Here is a 23,062-nt window from a genome sequence, read left to right as displayed (position 1 = left end):
GGCTGTGATAGGTCTGAGCCGTCTGTGCCTGAGCTAAAGCAGACCCCTCCTCTGCTCACTCTCCCGCCGGGACGAGCTGCATGAAGTCTGCCCTCCCGGCGCCTGCTGTGTGTTTCCTGTCATACTGTTCAACTGTGGGCCACGCTCAGAGGCAGTGTCGTTCTGTTGGGGAAGATACTACACGTGATTGAAGGGGTCAGTCAGATGCAGGAAGCAGAGGTGACCGTTTGTTTCCTGTAGATGCTCGGTGGGTCAGCAGTGCACAGACTATGGTCTCAGGACACTTGTAGACGTTACTGAGGCCCCGAAGGACTTTGGTGTATATGGATTATATCTTTTGATCTTTACTGTGTTAGAATTAAAACAGAAAAATTTAACATTTTTATCAATTTGTTTAACATTTGAAAGTAATAAAATTGGTACATGTTAACATAGTAATACTATGAAAAAATAACTACGTTTTCCAAACCAAAAAACGCAGAAGAGTAGCTCTTTTTAATTGAAGGGTAGTTGATGTACAGTATTATAGTAGTTTCAGTTGCACAACATACTGCTTCTGAATCTTTCTAGATTATACTCCAGGCACAGTCAGTGTAGAACACCTGCTGCGTTCCGGGCAGCGCTGTTTTGCTTTTCCGCGCGTCTCCCGCTGTCAGGCGGCGCAGCTCTCCTCCCTGCTTCTGTGCTCCGTCGGCCTCTTGTGACAAGTCAGGTCGATGAAGAAAAGCTGGACTTGCCCAGATATGCCGTTAGAAAAGGGAAGAATATTTTAATGGCCATTTCCGATCACTGTGGATATTTTTTAGTGCCCGAGTCCAGCAGTCAGCTGGTCAGTGGTTTTTTTTTTTTTTTTTAATTCTTATTTTTTATCGAGGTGTAGTCGATTTACAACATGAGTTTCAGGTTTACAGCAACCTGATTCAGTTATACACGTGCGTAGATATGTATTTTTTCAGTCTTTTTAATTACAGCTCATCACAAGGAAGTTTTTTTGAGGTTTATGTATTTTATTGGCAGCACTGCGCTCTGCCGCTGGGCTGTACCCCCCCCCCCCCGTCAGTGGTTTTCTTAAAGGTGAGTCTGCTTTACACAGCGTGACTTTGTGACACCACATAAGGGTCATGGGAAGGTCTTCATCTCCGAGTTACACTGGTCCTCCACTCAGCGACACATTTCATTATACAAAACCCCCAAACTGCACTCGTTAATGTTGTCATCAGTCTTATCGCAGAGTCTTTGAGTAAAATCGGGGTGTTGTCCTCATGGTAGTGGACTCAGGTTTTCCAAAATTCTGCTTTTGCTTGAAAGCTTGAGTTTTCCCAGCGACAACATACACTTGCGTTTTGCACGGTAGGCTCAGCGCGTCCTTTGGGAGGGAGGGTCTCCCCGAACCCGGATGTCTCGATCATAGTTGGTCAGTTGCTATTTCAGGGAAAGTGATGCTCCAGGAGGGGTCAGTTCAGCCTGCAGCTCAGATGGTCGTACAGATGGTTACCCGGAGGCAGCCCTGGGCGCCCCCAGGCGGCAGTGGTGGTGCGCGCCAGAGGCACATTTTGTCACACGACTTACCAAAAGGGTTGAGATTTACTAAAAATCAGTACTTTTTACTGTTTTATCAGGGGCGTCCTCAGGGGGATTTTTCCCCTCGTGAGTGTCCGGTGGTAAAGAATACCGGGACGTGTGGAATGCAGGACTACTCCAGATGCAAGGCTCTGCTGGTCACCGTCCTGCTGCGAGTTCAGCAGACAGGGCAGCGGGGGCCCGTCCGGGTGGGGGCCTGTCGGGCCGCCGGGCCTAAGGCGCCGGGGGACAGCGGTGCTCCAGGCCTGACGTGAGCCTCCCCTCCCCGCAGTGAGCAGCAAGACGAGCAACATCAGAGCCAACTTCGAAAACCTCGCGAAGGAGCAGGAGCAGGAGGACCGGCGGAGGGCGGAGGCCGAGCGGGCGCAGAGGATGGCGAAGGAGCGGCGGGAGCAGGAGGAGGCCCGGCGGCAGCTGGGCGTGAGTGCGGGCCACGCTCCTCTGCGTGTGAATCCCGAGTGCGGGGGCCGCGGGTTTGGCTTGTTCCTTCTTCTGTGGCCCAGAGAGTTCTCAGTAAAAAAAACATCTTGAACCGGCACCTAGGCTGTGCTCTTGGGAGCTTCACTTCAGCCACATGGACCATCGAGTCTTTTGACCACCAGGTACTAGACAGTTGATGTGCCCTGATCCCGGGGCCAGTCAGCTGTGTCCAGTGTCTGGTGGTCAGGAGTGCCAGGGCGACTGCAGGCCGGTCCTCCCTCTGCCCGGCCGTCAGCCCACAGGCCCTTTGCCGAGCTCCCATCCACGTGTTTCCCCGGCGGTCTCTGCTCTCACCCCTCGCCCTCCAGAACCTGCTCTCTCCCTGGGTGGAGGGCTGAGAATCCAGAAGGATCCCTGTGAGGAGGCAGATCTGCTTGCTTCTGCACCTCTTGCTTCAGTGGCCTGGGTCTTTGTGTTTGTGCCGCTTTTCCACCAGAGGAAGTAGAGGTGGGAGCTGAGAGTGAGCAGGAAGGTGTGGACTTTCTCCTTCCTAAAACTGTCCCAGGTGGACTGATGTCCGGTGTCCCTGATCCCACTTTATCCCCTGCCTGCTGGGCTCCCTGTGGTAAGTCAGCTCACCATCCCAAGGCCTGTGTTCTCACCCATGGGACAGGTGTGGAAACCCCATGACTGTGGGGTGGTTAGGAAGTAAACTGATTTTATAGACTTAAAAAGGCTTCGTTTAAATCTGTGGACATTTCCTCCCCCAGATGGGTGGTTAAGGCTCTGAAAACCCCACTGAGGGAGAACGGGAGGTTGAGGAAGTTGAGAAGGTCAGCATGCCCTCCACAGGGAGCGCTGGGCGCTGGAGACGTGAACCGAGCAAGCCCTGGGACGGGCTCCGTCCCGCGCGGTGGAGTTGGAGTGATGGCGGGTGTGTCTTACCACCGCGCGCCATTCCTTGGTTGCTAGAAACCTTTAAAGGTCTCTCTACGTTAAGGTTTTAGTGAGATGTTTGTAAGTTTTCCTTGTTACAGACACACACATACTCATACACTACAAAGCATTTTTTCTGCTGACTTGGTCTTTTCCAATAACACCTTCCTCGCTGTATGACTGAGAATTCAGCCCCTGCGGCCTGGGAGATGCAGCAGGGTGCGGGTGCGGGTGCAGGTGAGAGGAGGCTTTCGGTCGCTGTTCTCCAGCCTCTCTGCTTCTGAGGTTCTCTTGCTGTTGCTTCTGCTATGTTGTCCTTGCTGTGTCCGGCCCCTGCCACCTCATCCTCGTCCCCGCTCCCTGTGAGTGACTCCGTCCTCACAGCCCTGCCGCCCAGGCAGCCCTCTGGGTTGTGAGGAGCTCTCGGAGGCAGGAGACGAGCAGCAGGTGTCTAGTGTTCCCTCCAGCGGGTGGGGGAGCCCGCAGATGCTTGGTTCTCCGGTCTTGGGAGCGTGTGCCTGAGAAGGAACTTCTCTGTTCCCAGCCGGATTTGGGAGAGGCTGTTGCAGGTCCTTGTAAAAGTGATTCAGATGGAATTCAGCGGCCTGGTGCCTCTGTGTTGTGAGCGGCAGGTCCGGGTCTCTCTGGAAGCCGAGGCTTAGCCCAGCCCCTTCAAGGAAACACGCTTCCCTTGGGCATTTAACTCGTGGACACGTGACCGACTGTCCTGCTGGTGTGGGTCAGGCTGAGCCACACTGGTGTTGAGAACTGTGCTTGGGTCTCCAGAGAGGGTGGTTTCCCACAGGGCAGTGCCGCTGTCAGCCTGTTGGAGGGGAGCCTGGCAGAGCAGACAGGGAGGTGCAGCCCGAGCTCCTGCTGCTCCCAGTGGGCCCCTGGATGAGCCTCGGCTTCCTTGTCTGTGGCCTGGAGAAAATCCTGTCCCCCAGGCTTGTGGCCCCATGCAGCCTCTGCCTTTGTCATCACATTTGTCACATCTGCCTCCTTCCCTCCCTTTCATGAAGACCTGTGATGCCATCAGGCCCAGCCGGGAAGTCCAGGATCCTCTACCATCTCGGGTCCTTGCCTTCGTCATGTCCGCAGTCTCTGGCCCTGTGAGGTCACACAGTCACAGGACCGGGGGTCAGGATGTCCATTCTCTGGCCCCCAGAGATTCACGTCCCTCCTACATGCAAAATATACTCACTCCGTTTTGAGGTCTGCGAGTGTCTCAGTCCGTTCAGCGTCAGCCCCGAGCCCAGATCTCAGCATCCGGATCAGGTGTGCGGAGATTCTCTGTGGTGGCGCGGCTGCCCTGACTCGGGTTCCAGAAACCCCGTGGTCCTGAGGTGGCAGCAGGGGCACGTGTCTTGGGAAGACGTGACTGACCTTTGCTTCAGAGCGGATGTGCCCCAGGGCTGTCTCAGGCCCCCGTCTCTGCTTGGCGTTGTCTGTGCTGTCCTGGGGCAGGAATGTGCCCCCAGCTTGGGTGCGACCTTCTGCAAGGCCGTGAGGGGCCCGGTCACTGATGGGCTGCCTACCGCTGTCTCCCCACTTTAGGAGCAGGCCAGAGCCCAGAAGCCGACGCCCCCCGCGTCCCCCACGCCCCAGCCAGCTCAGGAGAGGCCTCCACAAAGCCCCGTCTACGAGGTTGGTGTCTTGACACGCTTTGCCCGTGAGTCTGATTCTCCAGAGCACCCTTCTGTGGACGGTGGGGGTGGGCCCACACCGCTCTGCTTGGGGCCCGTCCATCTGGAGAGCAGCCCTCCTGAGTGCCGGTGTGGCTTTGTAATTTGTAGTCCAGCGGAAGGGGGCCCCCAAGCCTCCCCTCCTCGGAACATCCCACTGGAAGGGGGCCACTGAGAAGCTGGTCCTATGAGAAGGCCAGAGTGATATCGTGTCCCTGGTGGGGCGGGCAGTCCTGCCAAACCGTGCAGTGGGGTCGGGGAGCGGGTGCTGTGAGCACACGGGAGGACAGGGTACAGCCGGGCAGCCCTGCACACCGTCCCCACACCGCCGACCTCAGGACGCCCCCACGCCACAGCCTCATGTCCGCCCTCCGATCTGCTCACCGCACATCCTGGGGAAACTTGCCAGCAGGACCCTGTGGCTCCCTGGTCCCGTCCTGGAGCGGCTCCCGGGGCCAGGCCCAGGTGGAGTCCCCTCGCTGGGCCTCAGGAGTAGCTCTGCCAGCTGCTCGGCCCCCACGCCTGTGGCCGCTGTCTGATGAAAGCTGGTGCCTGACTGCTTGCTCTTCCTGGAGCTTCTCCGTGTGCCTTCCTTTCCCTGACCCTGGAGGCTGCCTTCAGGTGGACCCTGGTCGGAAACGCCGACAACAGCCGCCGTCGGTCCATAGTGGGGAGCGGCTTGGTGGCTGTAAGCCCAGTGCTGGGGATTTCCTCTTGCCGTGATAGTGGGTGACTGTGGGTCCCGCCCTCTCCTCGCTCCCCGCAGAGGCTGTGGTTAGGACAGTGCCCGCCACCCACAGGCTTGGCTGCTCCGCCAGTGGGATGGGTGGAGCTCTTGGCAGAGCTGTGGGAGGGCTGCCGGCCTCGGGGTCAGGGCCTGGGTAGGAAACAGGCCAGACCTGCCCCAGGAGGAGTGGCTGTAATGGGGGCGCGGGCAGGCCAGCCGTCCTGACTGGCCGTGCAGGGTTAGTGGCCATGGGGCTCAGGGGTGTCAGGGTGAGGGCTGTCAGGAGGAGGCGGCACCAGGTCCCCTCAGTGCTGCATCACCTCTGCTAGGATCCAGGCCTTCTCAGAACAACTCCCTCATCCCCGTGTCTGTTTTCTTTGTCTCAGCTGGGACTGAAAGTGGCCCGTGTGTTTCTGTTGGCGGCACTGTGACCCAGCATGGGCCCCACGGACTGTCTCCTTGCCTCTCCCCCAGGACGCGGCTCCATTCGAGGCCGAGCCGAGCTACGGAGGCCCCGTGAGCACCGGTGAGCCGGAGCCAGTGTACAGCTCAGACGTCTCCGACTCCCGGGAGGCCTACGCCCCGGATGCCGTCTATGAGACCACAGAGGCCCCCAGCCACTATGCAGCGGGTATGGGGGTCTCCCTCTGCTTCTGTTCCCCTGGGATCACTTCTGTTTCCCCATTGGCTGACCCGCACTGCCCCTGCTCGCCTGCAGGGTTCATTCCTTCTGGGATGGGCCACAGTCCCCAGGGGGCTTGGCCTCCTGTGGGGTTTCCAGGAAGATCCCTGCTGGTGTGGGGCGGGGCGCTGAACAGGGGTGGGCACGAGGGAGGGGCTTCTGCTGTTGTCTGATCAGAGCAGAAGCTTGAGTGTCTTCCAGGCGTGGGGAGCCAGCTCCAGGGGGCCGGAGCCTCCTGGGGTCCCTAAAGATGAAGGTTCCCGTGCCCTCTGGAAGGTGCACAGGTGGAGGAACGCTCAAATTGGCCTCTTGCTTTTAGAACGAAGTTACTTTTAACGTATTTGGACAGGTTTAACACACGCCCCCTCCCCCACTTGGAGTGACGTGAGAATTAGCATCAGAATCGACACCAGGGCAGAGCCCTTACCTCCCTGAGCACAACGTGGGGCATCTGGTCCCCTGTCTCCAGTTGCCATATACCTGTGACAAGGCTTTCTCTCAAATTGGGGCCAAATATCTGAAATTTTAAAAATTGCACTTTGTCACAGCGTCCATGGAGTTAATTGCGTTCACCGGGTGGTGTCGGAGTTGGAGACGGAGTCGGGTCGGAGGATTTGCTCCTGCAAGGGGGGTGGGAGGTCCTGTGTCCCCCAGCTCCGCCTCCGATTCTCTCGGGATGGGTGGGCGGCGGGGCGGTGCCGTCTCTGCCCGCCAGGCTCCCCGCCCAGCCTTGGGAGGGGCGGTGGCCGGGGCGCAAGTGGGACGGGGCGGCCCCTCAGAGCTCATGCAGCTTCATTTCAGAGGAGGGGGCCTACGACGAGTATGAGAACGACCTCGGAGTCACAGCCACCGCCCTCTACGACTACCAGGCCGGTGAGCAGCCGCCCCGCCCCCGGGGGGGAGGGGCTTCCGCAGCTCACGTCGCGTCTCTTAACTAAGAGTCTGACTCAGAGCTCTGTTTACGATTTTAAAAAGTAATTTATCTTGAAACAATTTCAAAGTTACAGAAAAGTTGCAAATACAGTACAGGGAATTGCCGTATCTCCCTCAACCAGATTCCATCTCTCCATCTCTGCCAGTGAGGGCACGCATGCACACTCACGCACACACACACGTGCACACACACTCACACGCTCCCTGTTCCCTTTAGTCTCTGAACCACTGAGCTCTGCAGTTGCAGGGGTGCCCTGGGCCCCTAGAGACCCCAAGCCAAGGACACTGCCCATCACAAGCACACTCCTCCTGGAGTGAAAAGTTGCCGTTGAGAGACCACAAGGTCTGCAGAGCTGGTCCCCATTTACCCGCCGCCCAGGGGTGCCTCTAATCCTGGTCGGGCCTGTCCCTGGGTTCCCCTAGCACGGAGCAGCCCCACAGCCTCCACCAGCCCCTCAGGTCCTGGGCGCCTTTCACGTCGGGACGACCCTCAGCCCGGCCCGGCTCCAACCCCTGCGTCATGTTGGCCCCACAGCCACTCTCTTCCCCGGGTCCACGCCGTGGTTGTCACTGCTGTCTCCCAGCCCGTTGGTGTCGGTCAGGTTCTCCACCGCAAAGGCCCCGTTCCTCCCTTTGCAGCTCTGAGTGTTTCGTGGGTCCCCCCCAGGGTCCTGTTCATTCTCCTCACACTCCCAGCCCCCAGCCAGCCTTTGGGGCTGTGGCTTCCCACTTCTGCTTCCCTGGGAGGAGCGCTTGCTCCTTCCTTTGTCCTGCCCCGGCCCCTGCCAGCCCTGCCCCGGATTCCCTAACCTGCCCAGCAACCTGGCTTCGGAGCCCCGGCACATCTGCTTTCTTGCTCCCAGTTATTCTGGCAGCTGTAGCCAGGGTGTGGGAGCAGACCTGCCCTCATTTAGCAGAGATGGTGCCCCCTGCCTGCTGCGAGCCTCAGTGGGAGGCTTGCGGGGAGCGCAGTCCGGCGGGTCATTCATGCATTCATGTCCCTCTCTGTGCCCCCCCCACAGCGGGCGACGACGAAATCTCCTTCGACCCCGACGACATCATCACCAACATCGAGATGATCGACGATGGCTGGTGGCGCGGGCTGTGCAAGGGCCGCTACGGGCTCTTTCCCGCCAACTACGTGGAGCTGCGGCCGTAGCGCGGGGCCGGGCAGCTGGCGTGCCGCTTTCGTATTTAATGCTTCTGCTGATGCTTTTGGAAATGTTTGCGCCACAGGATTTGCTGAAATACTGTGATCATGCTCCTTAGGGGACTCGGTAATTATTTTTTTGCATTTAAGGTATTTTCTTTTTTTGCCAAATCGACTGTCGCGTGGAGCCACTTCGGTTCTCCCGAGTGCGCCTCACCACCATGGTGTTAGGAGTCGCTGTCCCAGCAGCGTCTCTGGGGTCCCAGCGTTTGCAGGGAGGGAAGTGGCTAGAAAGAACCTGAGCTTTGAGGTGATGTGGGAAAGCGCCTGGCACTGTGAGGTCCCGCAGCATTTGACCCTGGCCTGCCTCCTGCCTCCTGCTCCGCGTCTTGTCCTGGTTCTCTGGCCGCTCCCGGCTGCCCAGGAGGGCTGCTGAGCCGCGGCCCTGCCCCGCGATGCAGAGTTCCCCGGCCCCTGCAGGGTCCTCCCCACTTGTCTCCGGCTCCCGGCCCAAAGGCCTGTGGTCAGCTTCCCCGGGCAGCGGGGCTGTGGCCGCCCTGGGGGCGAACAGCCACCCTGCTGTGGGGGGCAGGTCCCTCCCCGGTTGTAAACTGCTGGAAACACCCGCTGTCAAGGGGGCCAAACCTCATGCTCAGTGGTGGCGAAGTTCGATCGATTGACTTGGCTGAGAAGCGCAAGCGAGCACGTGGGTGCTCTGGCCCACGACGCCCTGTGGCAGCTCTGCGGGGACCGGGAGGGACCCATCCTGAGGGACCAGGAGGCCCGCTCAGCCCTGCGTGGTTAGGGCAGCGGACCCCAGATGCTCACGTGGGGACACGCGTGTGGGGACGTCTGTGGCCCCGAGGCACACGTTTTCTTTCCCGAAGTGCATTTGCTTTATCACAATTAGGTCGGGTTTTATATGCAATTACTGTATCTAAATTTCTGTAGCACACCTCACAGGTATGATTTTTTTAAATTAAACGTTCACAGTAAACTTTTTTTGGCCCGCTTGCTGCTGATGCGCTGTGTGCCGGCCCCTTGGTTCTCGGTGGGGCCACTCAGCTGGCAGCGTCTCCTTCGCCGGCTCCGGGCTGGCCGGCTCCCTTCCAGCCAGGCGCGTTCCTCAGAGGGTACTTTTTAGGAGGTGAAACGTTTGAACTCTCGAATCCTCGACTACATGGACAGAGACTCCAAGCAAAACAGAAGATGCTCCCGAGTACACTTCTCACAGCAGGCCCCGAGGCGGTGGCAGTGTGGCTGCAGGTGTTGCTCTGCTCAGGGGCGCAGCAGTGAAGCCGCGTCTGAGGGGTCAGGGCACTGAGCAGAGGGTCTGGCGGGCTCGGAGGGCCAGCTCCGGGTGTGGGGAGGCTGAGGGGACACGAGGGGACCGGCAGCTCTGATAAACACCTCCAGGTCACCCGGCTGAGCGGTGGTCCGCCCCGGTGGTGGGAGGGCTGTGTGCTGTCCGCAGACCCAGCCCCCCAGATCCCAGGTGTGGACAGGCCTTTCCTTGCAGGGGCTTATGTGCAGCAGGGGAGCTCAGAGGTCCCTGGAGGACCTGGGAGGTCCCTCGGAGGCTTGGACGGGTGGTGCAGATCAGACTCCCAAACCAGCCCGCTCTCCCCACGGCAGGACTTGGGTGTTGTCCACGGCCGCTGTAGGCAACTGTGGGGATGGGCCTAGAGCCCCGAGTCCCTGCTGCAGCCCCTTCCCTCTCTCTGCTCTCACTGGGTCCTTCTCAACACCCTCTGGCTTGTGTCCCACGGGTCCCCTGCAGCCTGGGATCCTGTGTTGTGGCTGGTCTCCCAATTCCCCGGGCCCGTACCCCTCGCAGGCTAGGTGTGTCCCAGGCCAGCCGCCAGCCCCTCCAAGGACCTTTCCTGTCAGGCTGCCTTGACTCTACCTTAGTCGTGTGTGGTGGTGACCTTTAACTTAAGGACTGTCACCAGTGAGCCAGGCAGGCTTGGTCTGTGGTTAGAGTGGCGTGCTCTTAAAATTCAAGAATTAGGAAGTTGGCGCTGGCCCCCATCTGCCTTTCCAGGTCTGTCTGCCACCGTGTACCTTCCCTGGAGCTCAGCTGGGTCACCTGGGAGCTGGGAGCAGTGCTGGGGCGCGGGCCTGCTCCCTCCCCGCCAGGCGTCCCAACAGAGCCTCTGGCTGTGCTGTTTCCCCTTTGAGCCCCTACAAGCCAGAGGGCAACAGATGCGTGTGCTGTCCCTTTGCCAGCTCTGCTCATGGGATCCCAGCCTGAGGGGCCCCCGCTGTCCTCCCGTGACTGTGTGGGGCAGGACGGGAGGCCCAGGGCTGGAAACCAGGCCCACCCTGCACGTGGTTACGGGAGGCAGGGCTCTGACCACCAGGTGAGGTCGCAGCTGCCTGCGGGGACGCTGGTCCTAAAGAAAAGGCAGGAAAGCTTCTCTACGAAGGGGTGGGGACAGAGTGTGACTAGGGCGAGGGCGGGGGCGGGGAGGCCCCACCAGCCCAGTGTCCGCCCAGTGCTGCTCTGCCTGTGCCCGTGGTGGCCCAGCAGGCACGGGTATGTCCTGGCACGTCTGTGTGTGTGTGCTGACGGCAGAGCCGGCCAGAGGTCTGCTCACCTGCAGTCGTCACGTCATCATCCTCTCCACTCCTCTTTTAAACAGCCCATCGCCACTTTCTGTCTCAAGGTCATAATTGTCCCCGGGCCCTCTTTGTCATGAGGTGCAACCAGAGACGGCCTCTCTGTGCGGACGGCCCAGCCGCTGAGGCAGGCACCTCCAAGCACCCTGGAGTCACCGTGGGCACGCCGTGCGGCTGGGATGTCTCCCCGGCAGGGTGTGCTGGCCGGGGGGGCAGCACGACGTCCACGGAGAGCGCGGTGCTCCCCGGCGCAGGTCCCAGGGCCGACGCAGGAAGTGGCGGTTGCATCATGGCGGTCAGGGTACAGAGGAGATGCGGTTCCCAGGCGAGCTGCCCCGCCGGAGCCCCGAGGGTGTGGCGGGGGGCGGGGGCGGGCAGCTCGGGGCTTTCAGGAAGGGGCTCCCTGCTCTGCTGCTCTGCGCCCCTGGAAAAGGGAACACAAATTCCATGATCTTCCTTCCCAGACAGGTACTTCCGGGGTCCTTCTCCCTACTTGAGTTTGAAGCCTTTTGCCGGGTGCACCTCAAGGATTCGGTGGGATGTGTATGTATCTTCGTAATAAGACATAGCAATGCATTTTAGGAATTTGTTTTCTTGAAACATTAGGATGCCCTAATCTTACAATGTCAGTTCCATGTGGGTTTTTAAATTTTTTTATTTAATTTTATTTTTTTGGTGGGGCAGCGAGGTAATTAAGTTTCTTTATTTATTCTTAATAGAGGTACCGGGGATTGAACCCAGGATCTCATGCATGCTAGGCACTCACTCTGCCACTGAGCTACCCCCAGCCCTCCCCTCAGTCCCATGTTTTAAATTCTGGGGTTTTGTTTTCACTGGCCCTCTGGATATTTCTTCTGACCTGACTCGTTCTCCCCTGGGAAGTCAAACTCTACACTGGATTATGATTGTGAAAATGACACGTGGAGGGGAGCGTAGGCAAATAGAAATAAATTGAGTGATGAGCTGCTTTTTCTTCTAAACTCTCTCAGAGTTAAAATACTGTTTATTCAATTATGTTCAAAACCGTCTGGAAGCGCTCCGGTGTCGCGTGTGAGCTGTGGAGATTCCCGCGGGCACTGGCCATCTCGGTTTCACGTCAGCATCTTCTCTGTTGATTAAACCTCCCGTCTGATTCAGCAACACCACCTCCCGAGGGGGCGGTGTGAGGTGACGCATGTGGACATCCCGTGGGCCTGACGCCCTCAGGCAGGCAGAGTAGTGGCCTCCCCAAGACGTCCACGTGCCAACCCCCGAACCCTGGACATACGTCACCCCACGTGGCAGAGGGCAAGTGAGGGCTCTCATCGGCCTTGGTTGTGGGTTATCTGAGTGGGCCCGTGTCATCCCAAGGGCCCTTAAAAGTGGAGGAGAGAGGCAGAAGAGGGGGACTAGGCGTAGAAAGACTCCACCCGTCGTTGCTGGCCTGGGCGGCGGGGGAGGGGCCAGGAATCCAGCTGGAGAAGGAGCAGACTCCCCTGGAGCCTCTGCCGGCCCGAGCCCCGCCCGCACAGCGGCCGGAGCCCCGAGAGCCGTCGGAGCCTAACCTGCAGAGCTGCAGGGCCATAAGCTTCTGTGGCTCTGGGCCGGTGGCTTGGGGGTGATTGGTTCCAGCAGCCACGGGGAGCTGCCCCTGCTTAGGGGGCGTGGGGTGAAGTCTGTCTGTGTTTGGAGAGCTTTGGAGAGCCGGGTCCCTGTTTCCCGCCCCTCCCTGGCGCCGCCGGTACCCAGTACCGGAAGGTGCTGGGTCAGGGATCCACAGCTGATGCGGCGATTGAACGGGTGACCCAGGCTGCGGTGACGCGAGTGTGAGAAGGGGCTTCAACAGAGTCCGGCCCCTCGGCCAGTGATCTTCGGAGGTGAGGCCCTGACCTTTGTGCCCTGGCAATAGGATGGGCCCCTGTCAGCGCAGCGCTGTGGCTAGGACTTGGTATCAGGACCAATGGCCCATCCAAGTCAGCTTGACCCCAGCCTTCCTGGCTCTGGGACCCTAGGCCGAGGCTCCATTCTTGGGTCTTTTGTTTTTGGTGGGTGCTGACCACTGCCCAAGCAGGGAGAACCAGTTCATCGCCTTCCACAGGTGTGGAACCCCCATTCCCGCAGCCACGCCGTGCAGTCCTGGGTTAGAACCTTTTGCCAGTCGATGGAAATGGTATTGAGCTGTGGGTTTTCTTTTTCTTTGTTCTTGTAACTGAAGTTTAGTGAGTTTGCAATGTTGTATCTGAGCCGTGTTTCCAGCCTGCCCGTCCCCTGTGAGTGAGAGCCGCTGCTTTGCATTTGTTCAGGGATGGTTTGTATTGTTTTAGTAGTCATTACCAATGTTGGTTTATTAGTTTTTTAAATTGAACTTTAGTTGACTTACAATGTTGTGTACAACTTGTGTTTTCTAGGTGCTCAATCTTCCCCCAGGTTTTCTGTTTGTCTTTGTACTTTGTTTATGGTGACAATTTTTTTTTGGAAGAATCTTGTTCTTTTCTGTCGCTTAATATCACATTACATGATTCTTAAAATAGCTTTATTGAGATATAGGTCACAAATCACGTGTTACTTATTTAAAGCATACCATTCAGTGTTTTTTTTTTCTTTAATATATTCACAGAGTTGTCCAACTATCACCACAATCAATTTTAGAACATTTTCATCACTCCGGAAAGAAGCCCCATGCCCATCAACAGCCAGTCCTCATTTCCCTGTTTCTCCTTTCTATAGCCTGGAATGTGGGTTTGAGGGCTGGAGCTCTGCCAGCTCTTTTGGACTGTGAGGCTCTTTGAAGGCACGTTCTGAGGGTGGGGTGGAGCAGAAATACAGAAAGAGCTTGGGTTCATGATGCCATCTTGCCTGCTTCAGTACTTTTTTTTTTAATGATGCAGGTAAATAAACTAAAACAAAGAATGTTGCCCACCATCCAGTTCTACAAGGATTAGTCATTAGTCATTGTAGTTGCACTGACACTGCACCCTGAGAGTTCAGGACAAAACAGGGTGAGGCACTTCATGCTTTGGAAAAAAAGAGGCCCCTGAGATAGCTGGGTATCTCAGGAAGAATTTTAATGAACCCAAATTCTTGCACGTTTCATAGAAAAAGAAAAAAGCGCTAAAGTCATTAACTAGATACATCTTCCTCGTGATTAGCAATAATCTTTTATTGATATGTGCGCTTGACTGCACATGCTTCCTAGCCCCAATCACAGATATACTGGCCTCTCCCCCTTTCTCTTCCATGCTGTTCCTCAGGGCTTTCTGAGATGCTGTTTCAGGCTATAATTCAGTAAGAACCCAGATCAAAGTCAACTCACAGCTCTTACAGTGTGTGTGTGTGTGTGTGTGTGTGTGTGTGTGTGTGTGTGTGTGTGTGTACGTGCCCATGCATGTGTGTGTGTGTGTTTTCAGTCAACAAAATTTTTATTCTATCTAAACCATTGTTATTTCCAGTATCTGCTATAACTGCAAACAATTCCCAACCAATTCTCTGGGTCAATGAATATGAAATTTCATCTTCTAAAAAGGTTTCGCCTTATCTAAAAAAAAAAAGACAAATGAACTTATTTATAAAACAGAAACAGACTTACAGACATAGAAAACAAACTTATGGTTACAGAGGGGAAGGGGGTGGGAAGGGATAAATTCGGAATTCGAGATTTGTAGATACCGACTGGTATACATAAAATAGATAAACAAGCTTTTACTTTATAGCACAGGGAACTATATTTGATATCCTGCAGTAGCTTACAGTGAAAAAGAACATGAAAACGAATATATGTATATTTATGTATGACTGAAGCATTGTGCTCTACACCAGCAATTGATACAACATTGTAAACTGACTACACTTCAATTTAAAAAAAGTAAAGTTTAAAAGGTTGTCCTAGTTTACACATGAGAGCACATTTCTTCTTACTTTTGCCAAATAACGAGCGTTGTAAGAAATTTTAAATCTCTGACAATCGAATAAGTGAAAACGCGTATTATTTTGGTTGCATATGTTTACCTTTTACTTCTGGTGAGCGGCCTGCTTTCTTCCCTTCCCTCCTTTTTCTCTTCTGTTTGTTTGCTTCCTTTCTTACGCACACACAAGTGATCCTCTACAGGCTCATGGTAAGATTCAAACAAGGACTTTTCACTCTGGAAATATTTGGGACTAGACATTATGAAAATGCTTTTGCCACACAACACCAGAAGTGTAAGATAAATTTTAAGAAGCATCGTTCAGGTGGAGAGTCGAGCTTGTAAGAAGGTAAAGGACATCTTCAGGGGAAGAGACAGAGAGCAGGACGCAGGGCAGAGCACTAGCCCTGACGTCCTGACCGCGAGGCCATCAGTATGGGTGGGGAGAAAGTACAATACCTGGTCAAGATGGTACCTAAAGGAGATGAATGACTGATGCAGGGAACTGGCTCGGGCAGGCTCCTCCAAGGGGCGTGGGTAGAACGGAGACGGAGGAGGTTAATTAAGCAAGACAGTTCCCCATCCAGCCACTAGGTGGTGCTGGTAACTCAGCACAGCTTGGTTGTCCCCTGAGAAAAGCGGGGATTTCCTACTGCAGTCCAGACACAGTATCCGAGGGGGGTTGGTTCCAGGCCCCCCGCGGACACCAAACTCTGTGGATGCTCAAGCCCCTTGTATAAGACGGCATAGTATTTGCATATAAGCTGTGTACACCCTCCCATATACTTGGTTTTTCAAAAGCTTTATTTGCACACCCCAAGTCATCCTTATAAACCATTTGTTTTCCTGCACTGTTGGGTACTGTGTCCCGGATACTTTAAATCGGCTTAGATTACGTACAAGAGCTAACGCAATGTAAATACTACGTCAGCAGTTGCCGGGTGCACGGCAAATTCAAGCTTTGCTTTTGGGGACTTACTGAAACTTTTTCCACCAAATATTTTCAGTCTGTGGTTGGTTGAATCTGAGGGTGCACAACCCGTGAATACAGAGGGCTGACTGCATATTTTTGCCTTTTTGCATAAGAACTGGTGAAGTAGAGATGAAAGAGACATTCTCAGTAAGTCTCAGTAAGTCTCAGTAAGACAGAAAGCAGATTAGTGGCTGACAAGGGCTGGGGGGTGGGGAGTGACCACTCATGGGTGTGGGGTTTCCTTTTGGGGCCATGAAAATGCTCTAAAACTAGTTAGAGGTGGTGGCTGCCCAACGCTGAGAAGGTACTTAATGCCAGAATTGTGCACTAACATGGTGAATGGTTTAAATAAAGGAGAGAGAGAGTGTCTCAGTCCTGAGCTTGGGTGTGGGGACAGACAGATGATCCTGGTACCACATGGAAGCCACAGGATCCCTGGGCATCCAGAGGACAGCAGTTGGATGGAGTCAGGGAAAGATTCTGGGATGAGGCCAAGCTGGGGCTGCATCTTGGGGGAAAAGCCGAGGGAAACCAAAAGAACAGAGAAGAGGGTGTTCCAAGCAGGATACGCAGGGCAGAGACTGTGGGCGAACAGGCTTCAATATTGCTGAAAGCTCAGGCCCTCGCAGAGGATGGGAGACAATGAAGCTGGAGACAGAGGCAGGGCCAGGTCATAAAGGGCCTCCCGTTTTCGGGAGGACCATTCAGGCACCAGACATTACTTGATACTTAATTCTCAGCACTGGCGACCTTATAGATGAATGTTGTAAATAAAACTAAGTTTTTGGAATGTAACCCTCTGTATTTTGGGGTTTCCCTTTTCCATGTGTACCCTCAAGGAAAAAAAAGCCCTCGTATTTAAATGACTGAAAACAAAAGAAAATACAGTATTTCTAAAAAATCCAGAACAAAACATCCTTTTTCAATTGGTGAGAATGTGGGGTTGGAATTGATACTGGCTTCACCACTGTGTTCCAATGGTCTTCTTACCTATCTTTCCATCAGTGCCACACAGTCCTGATTACTGTGGCCAGATAAGAAGTCTTGAAACTGGGTAGACTGATTCCTCTCACTTTATTGCTCTTTTTCAAAATTTTTATAGCTGTTATAGTTCATTTGCTTTCCTGCACCCATTTAAAAATAATCCTGTTTATATCTACAAAAAAAACTCTTGCTGGGACTTTTGATAGAAAATACTTTAAACCTGTATGTCATTTTGAGAACTGACATCCTCCAGTACAAGAACACAGTATTTCTCTCCATTTACTTAGATATCCCCTCATCTATTTCATCAGCACTTTGTGGTTTTCGGCATACAAGTCTTCAATGTGTTTCATTAGCTCCACACCTTAAAGTATTTTATTTATTTATTAGCAACTATAAACAGCATTGTAGTTTTAATTTCATCGTACACCTGCTCATCACTGGCTTATAGAAGTGCGGTTGATTTTTGTATGCTGATCTTGTATCGGGCAACCTTGCTGAGCTCCCTTACACATTCTAGAAAGGTTTTTTTTCGTAGATTCCTTGGAATTTCCTTCTTAGACAATCATAGCATCTGCAAAATTGGACAGTTTTATTTCTCCTTTCTATTCCGTATGCCCTTTATTTCCTTTTCTTGCTTTATTGCACTGGCTAGGATTTCCAACATTATGTTGAAACAGTGTCAACGGACAATAATGGACACCCTTGTTCCCAGTCTTAGGAGGAAAGCATTCAGTTCACCATGAAGTGTGATGTTAGTGTAGGCTTTTTGTAGATGTGCTTTATTAAACTGAGGAACCCAGTCCCTCCTGTTGCCTCCTCTCATGTCCCTTTACCCTCTTGCTTTGTAGTAGTGTTGATGGGGACATTTTCTCCAGTCCTACCTTCACTTGAAACTGTGCAAGGATGCTTCCAGAGCCAGCCTCCTCGACGGCTTCCAGTGGGTGGGCCTCTCCTCCGAGCACCACGGCCCTGTGCGGCCCCTCCTGCAGGGAGCTGGGCTGACCTGCAGAAGGGGAGGGCACTGTGAAAACAGCAGGTGTCTCTTCCAGACACAGGGCACGGGGGACACGTCAGCATCTGCTCTGAGAGAAGCCAGCCCTCGTCAGAAGGAAGTTCACACAGCCCTTTGCAGAGGTCAAGGTGGCAAGGAGCTGAGGTGTGAGCGTGTCACCTTGGAAACAAGTCCTCCATCCCCAGCCAGTCCTGGCCAATACCTGGGCTGAAACCTCCTGAGAGCCCCTGAGCCAGGAACCACCAAGCTGACCTGCTCGTCAGTTCCTGACTTTCAGAACCAGTGGGAGATAACCAGTGCTTACTGCAGCTTTCACCAAGTTTAGCATAATTTATAAGGCATGTATGTTAATTATTTATGTTTGAGTTTCTCATTTGAATCCAACGAAGAGCGGGCCTGGGCTCCCTCACGCAGAATGTCGCCGTGCGGATGCGTGTACCCTGTCACCACCCGAGAGGGGCCAGCGTTGGGGCCCTTCAATATTAGTCAAAATGTGTAAGATGAGCTTTAGTCCCACAGCTCTCTAAGGATGAATCGGGGATGCCCTAGCCCGTGTACATTCAGGAGACGACTTCAGTCTCGCAGCACAGGGGCCGTAGGACACGGTGTGGAACAGCTGTGCAGGGGGACGGGCACTGCCAGAGCCACCCTGTCACCAAGGTGCCCAGGGGCACCTGCGTGGTCGTGTGCGGGCGGGGCCGGTGAAACTTCCAGCACGCGATTCCCCTGGGGTGGGCGCCTGGACCCTCACGCCGGCACATGGCCATTCACAGCAGCGCTGCCTTTTGTGTTTCAATTGAATAAACTTTGAATTTTGGAATAATTTTAGATTTACAGAAAGATTCTAAACCTAAATGGAGAATTTCTGTGTATTGTTTACCAGTTTCCCCTAAAATTAACCTCTTAGTTAGCCACAGACCATTTGTTAAAGCTAAGAAATTAGCGTTGGGGCCACACTGTTAACTAAAGGACAGACTTTATTTGGATTTCATACAGTTTCTCATGAATGTCCTTTCTCTGTTTCAAGGTCCACTCTTGGATCCCACACGACATTTAGAAAAGCATTTTATTCCCCCTTAAAGAACAGATTTATGGAGATACAATTTGCCTACCATATAATTCACCTATTTAGAGTGTACAATTGCATAGCTTTTAGCGTATTCACAAAGGTTTGGAAATATCCCCACTCTCCGATTCCAGAACATTTTCATCACCCCCAAAAGAAACCCCATACCCGTTACCAGGCCCCATCCTCTCCTCCCCAGCCCCGAGAAGCCGCTTGCCCGCTGCCTCTGTGGGGCTGCCTGTCCTGCATGTGTCACACACGTGGACTCACACGGCCTGCCCCGTTTGACCACGGATGGGGCCATTTCTCAAGACTTCCCTTAAGACCCACCCAGGAGAGTGCCAGCCACTCCCAGGCTTCCTTGTCTTTAAAGTAAAACGTAGACAAGGCTCGAAGAGCCCCGAGCAGACAAAGCCAGTTAAGCAACACTTAATCTCGCTTATTTCAGGAACATAAGCGGAACTTGGGTTATCTATTGTGAATGCTGCTGATAATCTTACACAAAACCTAAGTTTTCTCCCCAAAATGGTAAATAACCAACCCTCTGTGGTCTGGACTCTCCCTCTCCCCCTGTAATAATCACTCATTGTAAAGGTTAACCATCTTCCTCCATTTCGCTTTATAAGCCATCCTGTAACCCCTGAGCTTCACACCACATTGGGGTTTGAAGTCACCCTCAAAATTCTCCAGGGTGGCGCCCTCACCCACTGCTGGAGGGACTGTCAAATGGTGCAGCCACTGCGGTGGAAAACAGTCTGGCGGCTCCTCACCAAGGCCAGCGTAGAGAGTTACCAGATGACCAAGGGTTCCTCTTCCAGGTATGTGCCCGAAAGAGCTGAGAACGGCTACTCTGATACTTGAAAACCTGTGTACACAGCAGCTCTAGTCACAATAGCCAGAAGGTGGACATCACCCGTGTCCCTTGATGAAAGAAATGTTCACATCTCGAGATGCAGGGAAGCCGTTCTGGCTTATACGCGAGTGAGCTTGAGCTTGATGCTAACTGCAATAGCCTGTTTGTGGCCCGTCAAACATACATTGTTCATCTGCTTCACTCATTAAAGACATGGGCACACTGGCTAAAATCAAAGATGTCCCTATTACAAATAAAGATTGACGCCCCTCCTCCCGGGACGCCAGTGCTGGTCCTCCGCTGATGATAAGACTCCCTTCTCAGGTGCCAAGGCTGTGCTGACTCGCCATGTACCTGCTGGCCTCTTCTTTTTTTGGAAACTGTGAAGAAATGTATCCCTGCCTTGTTAACGTTTCTTTGTTCTGACAAGATATGAAGCTGTGCTGGGAGCCCCGCTTCTCCGGGCCGCTTTCTCACAGTCATGGGGAAGCGGGTGTCTCCGGGCTAGTCCTCAGTTTGGCTCTGATAAAACTCTTTCCTGGGGGAGGGCAGAGCTCAGTGGTGGAGGGCGTGCTCAGCATGCATGGGGTCCTGCGTTCCATCCCCAGTACCTCCACAAAAAATAAAATTAAAAAAACCCTAATTACCCCCCCAAAACTATAAAAAAAGAATAAAAAAAGAAAAAAGTCAATCAAAATATGTTCTAAAAAAACCCTCTTGCCTATAATTATTGTTTATTATTTATGTCAACACCATCAACTGACAGATGAGTAAGCAAAACGTGTCTGACCACGTAACAGGATATTATTCAGCCATAAAAGGGGTGCAGCAGGGCCACCTGCTGCAACACGTCTGAACCTCGAAAACGTGCTAAGTGAAGAACCCCAGACACAGAAGGCTACGCAGTGTGTGACTCCACTCGTACGGCAAACCCACAGAGGCGGAGATTAGGTAAGTGGTTTCCAGGGGCTGAGGAAGGTGGGGGGAAGGGGAAATGACTGGTAATGGGGGAGGTTTCTGTCTGGAGTGGTGACACCAGCGGTGATGGTTGTGTGATGCTGTGACTGTACTTAATGCCGCGGGACTGGACACTTAAAAACGCTTGGTGAGGGGCTGGGGGGGCGGGGAGCAAGATGGCGAAGGGGATTAGGAGGCTCAAACTACCAAGTACAAAATAAACAAGTTACAGGGGTGTAATGTGCAGTGCAGGGAAGACAGCCGATATTGTATAGTTGCTCTATGGAGTAAAATCTATAAAAATATCAAATCACTATGTTGTACACTTCAAATTAATATATTGTAAGTCAACTGTATAAAAAGAATTCTTAGTGAGGATGCTCTACCCAGACACTCTTGTGACAGTGTCTGCCGCTTGCCCACCCATTCTCCATTCATCTTCTCTTCACAGCCCCAGTTTTGTTCCTGGCAGCACTGTGCCAAGCCAGCTGCTCCTGTCCGTCTTCCTTGCCCCTAGGTTGCTCTAGACACTGTTGTGGTTGATGGCATGTTAGTGGACACTTCTGGGAAAGCACTGGCTTCCCTGTTCAAGGAAGACAGACACAGCTGAAGTGGTCTTCTCTTCTTCCTGCCTTGGAAGAGAGTGTGATGTGTGGAGTGGCAGCCGCCTTCCGTTGCTGTGAGGCCCTGATGCTGATAAGTTTGAGGGAAAGGCTGAATCTCAGACTTGACAATGTCGAGATGTCAGACCAAAGCCAGCAACTGCCCACTTAGCGTCCTGTCATTCAAGCAGTCCTCCAGCATCCCTACTTGAGAACCTTCTGTTCTAGATGCTGGGGCAGTGAACAAGGCAGAGCCCCTGCCCTCCTGGAGCTTCCATTTTTGTGTCACATGAAAAGAAGAAAGTATTAATTGTTTCAGCCACTTTTAAATGGGGTTTCTGTTACTGGCAGCTAAACATGGTATCAGCTGATGCAACTATTATTAAAAGTGATCTGCTTCCAGGGATAAAAGTGAAGATGTTCCAAGCTGTGTTAAGCCGCTCTGGCTGTGTAGCTAACAATCCCCTGACCTGGGACGGGGACATGCGTTTCTTGAGACTGGACCCCAGATACTCTGTCATCATCTTACTTACATCTGCCCCGACCTGTCTGCAAGAACCTGTCCTTAAGGGCTGAGGCATGAGTGGCAGTGATCCGAAGACCATGCCTGAAGAGAGCTGGATGTAAGACAATGCTGTAACAACGGCAATTACCCTAATGTCCAACTACAAGAGGCTCGTCAAAGAAATTACGGGGTACCTGCTTACTGGGATACCAGCCACCATTACCACGAAGAGCTGGGGACAAAGGCTTGTGGTAAAGAAAAGCGGAGAAGTGCGAGCACATTGTGATTCAAAAGAAGGTAAGGGGGTGGGCGTTAAGAGACAGAAAGCGATGTTTGCCTAGATGCTCCCACAGTCTGGCGGCAGGACTGCGGGAATTTTCTATTTCTCAATGTATATCCACTGTGCCTGTGCGGCCTAGAAACTCAAAACAACGAATCTGTTAATTAAGATTAATGACCCTCAACAGTGTGCTTCCGTCGGAAATGCAGGGCTCGCAAGGCTGCCCGGGCCCCTGCCCGGCCGACAGCTGAGAGTGGGTGTGGGGACGGGGTGGGGCATTCATTCCCTGCAGCCCACGCCGAGGCCTCGGTTCCGTGCGGAAAGGGAGCCGGGCACGGCTCTCCGCTTCTCCAGGGCCAGCTCCCAGCGAGCACCTGCAGACGCCGCGCCCCACGGCTCCCTCGACGCCCACCACCGCGCCAGCCGCCGTTCCGGGTGGGCGGGGCCGCCTCGTCCACGGCCGCCTCCTGGCCTCCGGATTGGTCAGAAGCTGCAAGCTTACTTCAGTTGGGCCAATCATGAATCCACACTCGTTTGCCAATCGTGATTGGCTCACTTGGGGCACGTGACCATCAGTCCCTTTGCCAGTCTTGATTGGTCCGCGAGGGGCACGAGCCCAGCGGTCTCTTTACGGTTATGATTGGCCCACGGGCGGCACGTGGCCAGCAGGCCCGGCGTCCTTTGCGCCCTCCTCCCGCGCCTGCTCCAGGCGGGCGCGCGGGGCCGTGAGGAGGGTCTGCGCGGCTGCCTCGGGTCTCTGGGGCCGCTGGGGCCTGGGGTACTGGCGCAGGGCCCCCGGCCTGGAGGCGGCTCCGTTGTCGGCCGTGCCCGGGGCGGGCAGGGTGGGGGCCACCGCAAGAGTGGCGCGTGAGGCCCCTCGACGCCCGGCCGGGCCGTGGGACCCCTGTGCGCCCCGCTTTCTGGCCGTTTTCCACCCAGAGCCCCGGCAGAGGCGCCCGAGGCCAGCTGGGGCCCACAGGAGGGCGAAGGCGTCGCCCACGCGCCCGCCCTTGTGCTCCGCGGAGCCGCGCTCGGGCGAGCACAGGGCGGAAGGGGCGCCTGTTTCCGGAAGCTGGAATCGAGGTGAGTATCCCAAACGCCCGGTTCTAGGAGAATCACTGCGCTTCCAGCCCCGGCCCAATGGGGTCTCCGTCCTCCCAGCAGTCCCGTGAGTGGCCCCGTGGTGCTGGTGCTTTCCACTTGCGGGAAC

The 23,062-nt window shown here is 54.3% G+C and overlaps 1 protein-coding gene across 8 annotated transcripts in view; it reads left to right on the top strand.

Moving 5' to 3' along the window:
- Positions 1–9,111, top strand: part of CTTN (cortactin) — a 32,556-nt gene extending 23,445 nt beyond the window's left edge. For all 8 annotated transcript variants that reach the window (XM_031448150.2, XM_064492020.1, XM_031448159.2 and 5 more), the window contains 5 exons: positions 1,853–2,001; positions 4,495–4,584; positions 5,824–5,980; positions 6,833–6,904; positions 7,987–9,111. In XM_031448150.2, coding sequence (XP_031304010.2) covers positions 1,853–2,001; positions 4,495–4,584; positions 5,824–5,980; positions 6,833–6,904; positions 7,987–8,123 — 605 coding nt within the window. In that variant the 3' untranslated portion in view covers positions 8,124–9,111. The remainder of the gene's footprint in view (positions 1–1,852; positions 2,002–4,494; positions 4,585–5,823; positions 5,981–6,832; positions 6,905–7,986) is intronic.
- The last annotated feature ends 13,951 nt before the right edge of the window (positions 9,112–23,062 follow it).

Source organism: Camelus dromedarius, chromosome 12 (genome assembly GCF_036321535.1).
Source record: "Camelus dromedarius isolate mCamDro1 chromosome 12, mCamDro1.pat, whole genome shotgun sequence".
Taxonomy (NCBI): Eukaryota; Metazoa; Chordata; class Mammalia; order Artiodactyla; family Camelidae; genus Camelus; species Camelus dromedarius.
This window is presented reverse-complemented; position numbering and strand designations above follow the sequence as displayed.